Source organism: Amblyraja radiata, chromosome 4 (assembly GCF_010909765.2).
Source record: "Amblyraja radiata isolate CabotCenter1 chromosome 4, sAmbRad1.1.pri, whole genome shotgun sequence".
NCBI lineage: Eukaryota > Metazoa > Chordata > Chondrichthyes > Rajiformes > Rajidae > Amblyraja > Amblyraja radiata.
Window position 1 is genome coordinate 85,089,821 of NC_045959.1, and position 12,526 is coordinate 85,102,346.

The window sequence follows — 12,526 nt, forward strand, 5'->3', positions numbered from 1 at the left end:
GGTGATGGGTGTGGTGAGAAATGAAGCAGGTATATCAACACGTAAGGGTCCCTTTTTTCTTTTTCTTTATTATTTTTGTTTTTTGTCTTCTTACTATTCTATAGGCTTTTACTCGTTCACTCCTGGACTGCACTATCTGGTAGTCTAGGGGTTTACACATCACTATTTCTTTCACTTTCTCTCTTTCTCGCTCTTTCTCTCTAGTTCTACTTCTTTCTTGTTAAATTTAAAATAGATGATGTACATTAAATATATTTTGTCATATGCCGCGGTCTATACTACTGTACATTGCTTCTAATAAAAATACAAAAAACAAAAAAAAAACAGTGTTATAAAATGGTTGGTATGCTTGTGGTTAATAAATTAGAGAATTTCACAAAATATTTTCAACATTTCTCAGGCATCACCCTAAGTGAAGTAGCAATAATGGAAAGTTAGAACAGACAGGTAGATACACACTGCTGATTTCTCTTGAAAAAAATGTTTTTACAAGGAGAATGAAGAGTTTTCCATTGTATTTGGTGGAGGGCCAAGGATATCTGTCCCATATTATTAAACAATGAGGCAAACATTGTGACTTTTATTTCTCTTTTCTTTGTCAGCCAACACCATATAGTCTTACAACTAATGGAACATAACCTAAACTGAAGAAACAGGTCTGCCATTCTTCACTTGTAAAGGAGACCTTGAGTAACTTTCATCTCAACCGAACAAAATGATGTATTATGAACATCAAGGCACAAAATGAAACAAAAGGGGAAAGTAAGAAAAATCGACGTATTAAAGTCTGCATCTTCATATTTGAACGGCATAGTTTTGTGTTCTGCTCATTGTTCGCTGTCCAATGCTGGGCCATTCATCATTGTGCGTTCACACGATGACTTTATCATCGATGCTTTAGAGCTCTTTGGCATGCTGATGACATCCCCACTGGCCTGTTCAGGCACAGTCTTGACGAAGATGTTCCTCATAGTGGACTGGAAATTGTTAGTGACAAAGCAGTAGACAATTGGGTCCAGACAACTGTTGAGGCTACTCAGGGTCACTGTGACATGGTACACAATTAGGTTGATGTGCGGCGGGATATCAGGCTTGATGTAGACCACAACCTGCCGGACATGAAAGGGTGTGAAACAGATCATGAAAATAACCAGGACTGTGACTAGAAGTTGGACAGCTCTCATGCGCTTTTCTCTGCTCTGCTGCATTAGGTTTGACTTGGCAAGGGCACACATGATCCTTATGGTGAAGCCCGTGATGATCAACAGAGGCAGAAAGTACTCAAACACAGTCAGAGCGAAGAACTTGGACAGGCAGCACGCAGCATACTTGATTGCTGTGCTGAGTATAGAATAGGTGACAATGATGGCAAAGAGCCAGATAAAGACACAAATCCCTTTGGCATAGTGGGGGTTCCTCCACTTGCGTGATGCTTCAACCTGAACGATGGCAAGGTATCTGTCAACACAGATACAGGTCAGGAACAGAATGCTGCAGTACATGTTCACAAAGTAGCTGAATATGTGCACAAATGTGCATGTCAGGCATTTGCCACCACTGCAATACAGTATTATCCTGGTCAATAAGGAGAAATCAACCATCAAATCCGTGATTACCAGGTTTACAGTGTAGATGACAGATGTGGTTTTAGTCTTGGTGCGAAAGCAGAAAACATACAATGCAACGCTGTTGAGGACAATGCCAACCACAAATATGAGGACATTAATTATCATCAAGGCTAGCCACAGACTGTAGTAATCTTTGTAAAGAGCTTCATCGAGCTGCACTAGTTGATTTAGGTATTGCTCCTTGTGGGTGTCATTTCCATCCCCATGGATACTCGTGGATATGTTAGCAAGACTTTTTTCAGCTGTTACACTCGGCATAGTTGACCTGCAACAGGATAAAAAACATTTCAGTGAATTTAACTGATGTTCACCAAGTAATTTACATCAAAGGGAGTAATTTGACTTTTATAAACAACAGATCCAGCATCATCAAGGGCCCACACCACGCTGGCCACACTCTCATTTCACTCTTGCTATTGGGAGGAAGGTGTAGGAGTCTGAAACTCCTGAGTCTGAAAGTTGTATTTGAACCTTCAGGTTCAAATACAACTTTTTCCCAACTTTCATCAGGCTCTTGAACATTACAAACACCAACCAAATTTCGAACTACGAACTGTCTTGGTTGCACTAGGGACATTGAGCTTTTGTTTTGCACTAATATTGGGTTTTAAGAAAAAAAAATGTTTATTGTGTTATATATGAGTACTGTTTACAGACCTGTTATGCTGTTGCAAGTAAGAATTTAATTGTTCCATTTTTGGTACATATGATAATCAAACACTCTTACCTCTTAAGATTGCTTGTTCATATTAGCAATTTCTTCATTCTAATTCTATTGAGTAATTTAGTGCGTTCTCAGCTCTATAGTTTTTTATCTGACTGGACAAAGTTCAAAATTACCGGCAGTGGCTTCTTAACATATTTCACGTTTTTAGTTGTTTTGTGGTAATCTCTGCCTAGCTCAGCTTTTGTGGCCATTCCTGATTCCATTTGAACTGAATAGCTTTCTGGAAGATTTCTGAGGGCGTTTAAGAATTTGTCACATTGGAGTTATGCATTGTAACTATTGAACTTGTTGTTAATGGTCAGTTATTATCTTTGTACCTAAAAGGTATAGAAAACCAATGCATTTAGAGTTTAGGGAGGTTCTTCCACCAGGTCACTCTGGCTTAGTTGCTTGTGCTGTTAAATCTACAGCCAAGACTCAGAGAGGCTCTTTGAACCACAACAAGCCAGACCAGGCAACAATTCCAAATATCCTTGCCTAAAGGACATCAGCAACAGTACATTCATGAAAAGCAGAATAAACTTTTCTTTAATGATTCTATGAATATGACTTACTCATAGTCCTGCTCATCCACCATTTGCTAGCTTATCATCTCTTCAGACTTCTACCCTCACTCTACTAACTCTTTAAGAACCTAATCCTACACCACCACTGACTCCTCTACCAGTGGAATTCGATGCCCATTCTTCATTCCATTCTAACACAGGGGGACAGAGTTTAGGGTATAGGGTAGGTTTTCCTTGGTAGGTATGGCCTGCTGCATATGCTAGGTCTCTGTTTCAGGATCACTGTTCTCCTTTTCAATGCTAAGGAACAGATAACGGTATATCTCAGTTTGCTGCCCGCACTAAGCTGGAATGTCGATGAACTAGAATGGATGAGAGCATAAAATTGCAAAGAATATTTGTTTAGTTAAGTTTATTGTAATGTTTACCGAGGTACAGTGAAAAGCTTTTGTTGCATGCTAACCAGTCAATGGAAAGACTACACATGATTACATTTCAGCCATCCACAGTGTACAAATATATGACTTGATTGTAATCATGTATAGTCTTTTTGCTGACAGGTTAACATGCAACAGAAGCTTTTCATTGTACACGTCACAATAAACTAAACTAAATTAAACACATTTTCTGTTCAATTTTCTGCTCACACCCATTCCACTTCATCTGCATTCCAGCTTACTGCGGGCAGGAAACTGAGGTATACCTTTATCTGTTCTGACTGTAATTTATTTCTTATTGTCATTTAATTTCAGCAACAACATTAATAGATTGAGTGGACAGACGATACTTTGTGGTCACTTGTACCTAGGTACAGTGACATTCTTTGTTTTTGCATACACAGTACACAAAAGAGTCACCATGAAGGCGCAGGTAAACTTACAAAAAGTGCTCATCCCTACTTTGTCACCCACCCTCCACCCCACGCCGTGTCCACCTTTGTCCTCGGCAGTTCCCCACGCCACGCTGGGTCCCTCTTAGTTCTCTGCGGTCCCCCACACTGAGTCTCTCTTTGTTCTTAGCGGCCCTCCACCTATCTCATCCCAACCTCAAACTCGCAGCTTCGACCTTGGCCCTGCACACAGTGGGAGTTAAACACATTGGAAGTGAATTTAGACCAAAGCAAACCCGAGGTCTCCCAACGAAACAAATACTGAAAATCACTAAAAGTTAATGGAAGGATACAAAAATAATTCAAACAGACAATGAAAAATGGCTATTGTTAAGAATGCTGGTTTATGGTGAGACAAAAAATTGTTTACTGCTGTATAAAATCCAGCGAGTCTCCATCTGGAATTTTGAATTCAATTTTGGGCACTAAGCCTCAGGGAGGTTATTTTGATCTTAGAGTTCATGCAAGATAAATGTGACAAAATATGAGAACTGGCTACATAGTCAAGTCTTGCATTCTGTTGGATAAAGACAATTGAATAGTGATTTAATTAAGAGGGTGAATAAATAATTTAATTATTTAATTGACTGTAGGGTGGCAAATGTTGTACCATTATTAAGAGCCTGAATCAGTGGTGGGTAAGTTACTGCAGTGGATCTGAGGGACGGGATCAACCAGCATTTGGATAGACAAGGACTAACTAGGAATATTCAGCATAGATTTGTCATGGGAAATGAGCCACACAAATCTGTTAAAGCTAACCAAGGGGATTGATTGGGACAGGGCAGTAGATGTCTATATGGACTCGAGCACGACATTTGACGAGGTTTCTATGTTTCTAGTACAGGGTAATTAAGAAAGCAGACAGAAAAAGTTGGAATAACCCAGCGGGTCAGGCAGCATCTCTGGAGAAAAGGAATTTGGCTTGCTGGCTTTCATCAGTCAAGGCATTGAGTACAGAAGTTCAATATTATAATTAAAATCAATCAGTTCAACTGTGGCTTTGGCAAGTTCATAACTTAGTTTTAACTATCAAATGTAGGTTGGCTTTATACATTTTGTTATAATGATGCAAGCTGGGAGATGTGTTTAGAGAGATAAAGCGTGGAAACAGGCCCTTCGGCCCACCGAGGCCATGCCGACTATCGATCACTAGTTCTATGTTATCCCACTGTAGCATCTACTCCCTACACACTAGGGGTAATTTACAGAGACCAATTAACCAACAAATTCACACAACTTGGGATGTGATAGGAAACCGGAGCACCCGGAGAAAATCACGCGGTCACAGGGAGAACGTACAAACTCCACGAACAGCAACCAAGGTCAGGATTGAACCCGGGTCTCTGGTGTTGTGAGGCAGCAGTTATAGCAGCTGCGGCACTGTGTTGCCCCACTGTATGTTGCTCCAGCAAGATTTGGTTCACAGTATTCTCATTGCTTGAGTATGTGTATGCATTAGAGGATGGTTATCAAACATTCTCTACATGGATTGCTGGATGGAAATTCATAGGCCTTATGTCTGTCCACGAACTTTAAACCACGGGGCATCCGATACTGGCGTAGCAATGATTTCTGGCCAGGATTACTGATCTTTAGAATTGGCCCTTGCCTTGCAATGAATGCGACACTGTTTGCAGCTATAGTCAACATGTGTTGCAGAGCGAAGAGACTGCCCCGACATTAGTAACTTTCCCAGCAGCGATCAACTTAAAACATGCTCAGGATCACTTTGAAGTGTGGCTGCTTTTCATCGCCATACTGATTTTATTCGTCATGGCCAAAGTTTAATTTGTGTTTTTTTTGGATTGAAAAGTTTGTATATGTCAAAATCCAGACTTTCCTAAAAAGGAAATTTGATTATCCATATTGAATTTGCAGAACCAGAGCAACTTAAATGATGCAGTCTGTCAGAATCCATTGCTTCTGTTTACAGAGTGTCTGCAATAAAGAATCCATGAGTGGATAGAGATGCATCATGAATATATTTATCTTTTTGCTGCCAAGATTTGCAGAGTACAGTGGGCGCAGTGTTAGAGTTGCCGCCTTACAGAGTCAGAGACCAGGGTATGACCTAACTATGGGTGCTGTCTGTATGGAATTTGTACATACGTCCTGAGACTGTGTGGGTTTTCTTCGGATTCTCCGGTTTCCAAAGAGATACAGGTTTGTAGGTTGATTGGCTTCTGAAAATTGGAAATTATCCCTAGTGTGTAGAATAGTGCTAGCGTACAGGGTAATCGTTGGTTGGCGTGGACTCGGTGAGCCGAAGGGCCCGATTCCACGCAATATCTCTAAAGTCTAAAGTATAAATGTTTGTGCTAAATTTGTTAATATCAGCCAATACAGCAATTACAGGGTTTGAATGAAGCTCAGGAACACCCTATAAAATTTGTTCTTGCTGCTAAGATTCATTCATGATGAATAAATGCAAATGATTTACTGGAGGAGATTGGTACGTGTTCACATTACTCCAGAACTAGGACAAAGGTACAAAGGACAAAGGACATTTATTGTCACGTACACCAATTAGTGTAGTGAAATTTGAGTTGCCATTTGCAACACACCAATAAGAATAAAACACAACATTAAAGAATTTAACATAAAACATAAAAACATCCCCCCACAATGGTCCCCACTGTGAGGGAAGGCAACAAAGTCCAGTCCTCTTCCTCTTGTTCACCCATGGTCCTGGCCGATTGAGGCCTCCGCAGTGGCCGCGACGGCGGCCCGATGTTTCAGGCCCTCTCGCCGGATGATGGAGCTCCGGCATCGGGAGAACACTCTCAGCGGCTTGGAGTGTCTGGAATGGCCACTTCCTACCAGAGACCGCGGCTCCAACACTGGCATCTCGGCAAAAGATCCCAGGCTCCGTGGTGTTCAAAGTCAGTGCCGCCCGCCGGCTGCTTTTCATCGCCAATCAGGTTTTATTTGTCACAGTACTTCCAAGGATAATTGGATACAAAATTACTCCAGAATGTCAGCTATTTCCAGAGGTACTGAGTTTCAGAATCATTCCAAAACTGTAACTGTTTCCAGAGATTATTAGTTACAGAGTCATAGTCACAGAGCATGAAACAGTCCCTTTGGTCCAACTCGTTCATGCCGACTAAAATGCCCAATCTAAGCTAATCCCATTTGTCCACCTTTGGCCCATATCCTTCTAAACCTTTCCTATCCATGTACCAACCCAATTATCTTTTTAATGCTGTTACAATACCTGTCTCATATACCCATATACATATGGAATGTTGCTCCTCAAATCCCTGTGAAATCTTGGGCATCTCACCTTAAACCTACGTGTTCTGATTCTTGATTCCCTACACTGGATAAAAGAGTCTATGCATTCACCCTATCTATTCCCCTCACAATTTTATACACCCTTGTTAGATTGTTCCTCAGCCTCCTGTGCTCCAAGGAATAAAGGAATAAAGTGCTTCAAGGAATCAAATAGAGCTGTAGAGAGAGGCCTGCCCAACCTCTCCCTACAGCTCAGGCCCTTGTATCAGAATATCTTCAGATTGTCAGCATATCCGAGAGATATCCTAGAGATATTGGGGCTATTTCATCGTGGGAGTATTTCGGGATTTTCCTGCAATATTAAAGATGATTATCGATTATTAAAGATGTTATAGCAGCGCATTTGGAAAGCAGTGACAGGATTGGTCAAAGTCAGCATGGATTTATGAAGGGGAAATCACGCTTGACTAGCCTTCTGGAATTTTTTGAGAACGTAACAAGTAGAATGGATAAGGGAGAGCCAGTGGGTGTGGTGTATATGGACTTTCAAAAAGCCTTTGACAAGGTCCCACACAAGAGATTAGTGTGCAAAATTAGAGCACATGATATTGGGGGTAGGGCATTGACATAGATAGAGAACTGGTTGGCAGACAAGAAGCAAAGAGTAGGAATTAGCAGGTCCTTTTCAGAATGGTGGGGTGCCGCAAGGCTCGGTGCTGGGACCCCAGTTAATTACTATATATATTAACGATTTAGATGAGGAAATTAACGATTTAGACAAGGATATCTCCAAGTTTGCGGATGACACAAAGCTCGGTGGCAGTGTGAGCTGCAATGAAGATGCTATGAGGCTGCAAGGTGACTTAGATAGGTTGGGTGTGTGGGCAGATGCATGGCAGATGCAGTATACTGTCGATAAATGTGAGGTTATCCACTTTGTTCGAAAGAACAGAAAGGCAGATTATTATCTAAAAGGTGTCAGATTATGAAAAGGGGAGGTGCAACGAGACCTGGGTGTGCTTGTACTTGAAAGTAAGCATGCAGGTACAGCAGGCAGTGAAAAAAGCTAATGGAATTGCGAGAGGATTTGAGTTTAGGAGCAAGGAGGTCCACTGCAGTTGTACAGGGCCATGGTGAGACTGCACTTGGAATATTGTGAGCAATTTTGGTCTCCTAATTTGAGGAAGGACATTATGGCTATTGAGGGAGTGTAGCATAGGTTCACGAGGTTAATTCCCGGGATGGCGGGACTGACATATGACGAAATTATCTGAATGGTGGCCGATTAGGAAAGGGGGAGATGCAATGAGACCTGGGTGTCATGGTACACCAGTCATTAAAAGTAGGCATGCAGGTGCAGCAGGCAGTGAAGAAGGCGAATGGTATGTTAGCATTCATAGCAAAAGGATTTGAGTATAGGAGCAGGGAGGTTCTACTGCAGTTGTACAGGGTCTTGGTGAAACCACACCTGGAGTATTGCGTACAGTTTTGCTCTCCTAATCTGAAGAAAGACATTCTTGCCATAGAGGGAGTACAGAGAAGGTTCACCAGACTGATTCCTGGGATGTCAGGACTTTCATATGAAGAAAGACTGGATAGACTCGGTTTGTACTCGCTAGAATTTAGAAGATTGAGGGGGGATCTTATAGAAACTTACAAAATTCTTAAGGGGTTGGACAGGCTAGATGCAGGAAGATTGTTTCCAATGTTGGGGAAGTCCAGAACAAGGGGTCACAGTTTAAGGATAAGGGGGAAATCTTTTAGGACCGAGATGAGGAAAACATTTTTCACACAGAGAGTGGTGAATCTCTGGAAGTCTCTGCCGCAGAAGGTAGTTGAGGCCAGTTCGTTGGCTATATTTAAGAGGGAGTTAGATGTGGCCCTTGTGGCTAAAGGGATCAGGGGGTATGGAGAGAAGGCAGGTACGGGATACTGAGTTGGATGATCAGCCATGATCATATTGAATGGCGGTGCAGGCTCGAAGGGCTGAATGGCCTACTCCTGCACCTATTTTCTATGTTTCTATGTTTCTATGAAAGAATGGGTTGACTTGGCTTCTATTCACTGGAATTTAGAAGGATGAAAAGAGATCTCATAGAAACATATAAAATTCTTAAAGGATTGGACAGGCTAGATGCAGGAAAAATGTTCCCGATGTTGGGGGAGTCCAGAACCAGGGGTCACAGTTTAAGAATAAGGGATAGGCCATTTAGGATTGAGATGAGGGAAATCTTTTTCACGCAGAGAGTTGTGAATCTGTGGAATTCTCTGCCACAGAAAGCAGTGGAGGCCAATTCACTGGATGTTTTCAAGAGGGAGTTAGATTTAGGTCTTAGGTCTAAAGGAATCAAGGGATATGGGGAAAAAGCAGGAACGGGTTACTGATTTTACATGATCAGCCATGATTATATTGAATGCTGGTGCTGGATCAATGGGCCGAATGGCCTACACCTTCACATATTTTTCTGTTCTATGTTCTATGTTCTAATAATAAGGAGCCAAATTACTTCTGAACATCAATACGTTCATGGAATAGGACCTGAAATCAGTTCCCACTTAAAGGGTCCCGACCAGAAATGTTACCCATCCTTTTTCTCCAGAGATGCTGCTGACCCATTGACTTACTCTAGCACTTTGTGTCTATCTATGGTTCCACAAAGCAGTTTGGGCAAGGTTCTGGGCAGAGCCCATCCATTTTAATGGATGAATTGTGACCACCTGGCTCTCTGACACCAACCCTGAAGGGAAGCTTAGGAATGGATAGGAGAGATTGGGGGAAGCAGTGGAGATCACTTCCACAACAGGGAGATAGGGGATCTGAATGTGTGGCTGAGTAGTTGGTGCAGGGGGCCGGGATTTAGATTTGTAGGTAATTGGAATCTCTTTTGGGGCAGGGGTCACCTGTACAAAAGGGACGGGTTGCACCTTAATTGGAAGGGGACCGACATTCTGGCTGGCATGTTTGCTCATGATACACGGGTGGGTTTAAATTAAAAAGTGGGGGGGTGGAGTCAACAACGTGGAAGTGTATCCGTGCAGCTAACGGGAAAGAGAGTGTAGGAAAGGTCACGTTTAAATGAACAGGGCAGGGGGATGGGGCCCAATGCAAGGAGACAGAGGGCCATAAAAGGCGGACATAAGCAAAGGTAGAAGGGAGATAAGAAAAACTAACCTGAAAGTTTTGTGCCTTCAAGCGAGGAGCATTCGAATTAAGGTGGATGAATTGAATGTGCAGTTAGTAGTTAAGGGATATGATATAGTTGGAATCACGGAGACATGGCTCCAGGATGACCATGGCTGGGAGCTAAACATGCAGGGGTATTTGATATTCAGGAAGGATAGACAGAAAGGAAGAGGAGGTGGGGTGGCATTGCTGGTTAAAGAGGAGATTAATGCAATAGCAAGGAGAGTCATTAGCTTGGATGCTGTAGAATCGGTATGGGTAGAACTTTGAAATAGCCAAGGGCAGAAAACTCTTGTTGGAGTTGTGCATTCAGAAAGTATTCAGACCCCTTCACTTTTTGCACATTTTGTTACGTTACAGCCTTATTTTAAAATGGATTAAATTTTTTTTTTTATCATCAATCTACACACAATACCCCAGAATGAAGACGCGAAATCAGGTGTTTAGAAATATTTGCAAAGTAATTAAAAAGAAATAACTGAAATATTATAAATATTCAGACCCTTTGCTATGACACTCAAAATTGAGCTTAGGCTCATCCTATTTCCATTGATTATCCTTGAGATGTTTCTCCAACTTGATTGGAGTCCACCAGTGGCAAATTAAATTGATTAGACATGATTTGGAAAGGCACACACCTGTCTATATAAGGTCCCGCAGTTGACGGTGCATGTCAGAGTGAAAATCAAGCCATGACGATGAAGGAATCGTAGATCTCCGAGACAGGATTGTGTTGAGACACAGATCTGGGGAAGGGTACAAAACAATTTTTGCAGCATTGCAGGTCCCAAAGAGCACAGTGGCCTCCGTCATTCTTAAATGGAAGAACTTTGGAACCACGAGGACTCTTTATAAAGCTGGCCGGCCGGCCAAACTGAGCAATCGGGGGGGAAGGGCCATGGTCAGGGAGGTGACCAAGAACCCGATGGTCACTCTGACAGAGCTTCAGAGTTCCTCTGTGGAGGTGGGAGAAACTTCCAGAAGGACATCTATATCTGCAGCACTCCACCAATCAGGCCTTTATGGTAGAGAGGCCAGAAGGAAGCCACTCCTCAGTAAAAGGCACACAACAGCCTGCTTGGAGTTTGCCAAAAGGCATGAGAAACAAGATTCTCTGGTCTCATGAAAGCAAGATTGAACTATTTGGCCTGAATACCAAATGTCACATCTTTAGGAAGCCAGGCACCGCTCATCACCTGGCCAATACCATACCTATGGAGAAGCATGGTGGTGGCAGCATCATGCTGTGGGGATGTTTTTCAGTGGCAGGAACTGGGAGACTAGTCAGGATCGAGGGAAAGATGAACGGAGCAAAGTACAGAGAGAATTTTGATGAAAACCTGCTCCAGAGCGTTCTGGAGCTCAGACTGAGGCAGAGGTTCACCTTCCAACAGGATAACGACCCTAAGTACACAGCCAAGACAACGCAGGAGTGGCTCCATGAGAAGTCTGTGAATGTCCTTGAGTGGCCCAGCCAGAGCCCGGACTTGAACCCGATCGAACATCTCTGGAGAGACCTGAATATAGCTGTGCATCAAAGCTCCCCATCCAACCTGATAGAGCTTGAGAGGATCTGCAGAGAAGAATGGGGGAAATTACCCACATACAGGTGTGCCAAGCTTGTAGCGTCAAACCCAAGAAGACTTGAGGCAGTAATCGCTGCCAAAGGTGCTTCAACAAAGTACTTAGTAAAGGGTCTGAATACTTATGTAAATGTGATTTTTCAGTTATTTCTTTTTAATTACTTTGCAAAAATTTCTAAACACCTGTTTTCACTTTTTTATTGTAAATTGATGATAAAAAAAAGAATTTAATCAATTTTTGAATAAGGCTGTATCGTAACAAAATGTGGGAAAAGTGAAGGGGTCTGAATACAATGGACAATAGGTGCAGGAGTAGGCCATTCGGCCCTTTCAGCCAGCACTGCCATTCAATATGATTAAGGCTAATCATCCAAAATCAGTACCCCATTCTGGCTTGTTCCCCATATCCCTTTCCCTTTAAACTCACAGTGGCCCTATTATAACAATTCCTTTAAACTCACCAGGGCATATTTTCCAGAATTACCTTTAGGTTTATTGAGGGCATGAGGTTGCAGTAAATGGTAATATATTTAAACCGATATGTATAAGGCCTGCCTGTGTTTGATCTCGCTCGAACGGACTCTCAGTTGTGGTCTGCCTCGCACCTTTCCTGGATGTAGAATGCCGAATTACCAGGTTCTTTCATCCGAGGAGTATCCCATTAAGTGGCTGTGGCTGCAAATGGCAAGTAGGTCTCGACTTGTCACTATCAAAAGGTTTTGAACAGTTTATGAATGTCTCTGTTGTTGGCATCAAGCATCTATTCAAA

General features: G+C 42.3%; 1 protein-coding gene across 1 annotated transcript in view; it reads right to left on the reverse strand.

The window, feature by feature from the left end:
• Nucleotides 1-304: 304 nt before the first annotated feature.
• gpr20 (G protein-coupled receptor 20) overlaps nt 305-12,526 on the reverse strand; it is a 47,645-nt gene continuing 35,423 nt past the window's right edge. The window contains exon 2 of the mRNA XM_033019931.1: nt 305-1,893. Coding sequence (XP_032875822.1) covers nt 828-1,886 — 1,059 coding nt within the window. The 5' untranslated portion in view covers nt 1,887-1,893 and the 3' untranslated portion in view covers nt 305-827. The remainder of the gene's footprint in view (nt 1,894-12,526) is intronic.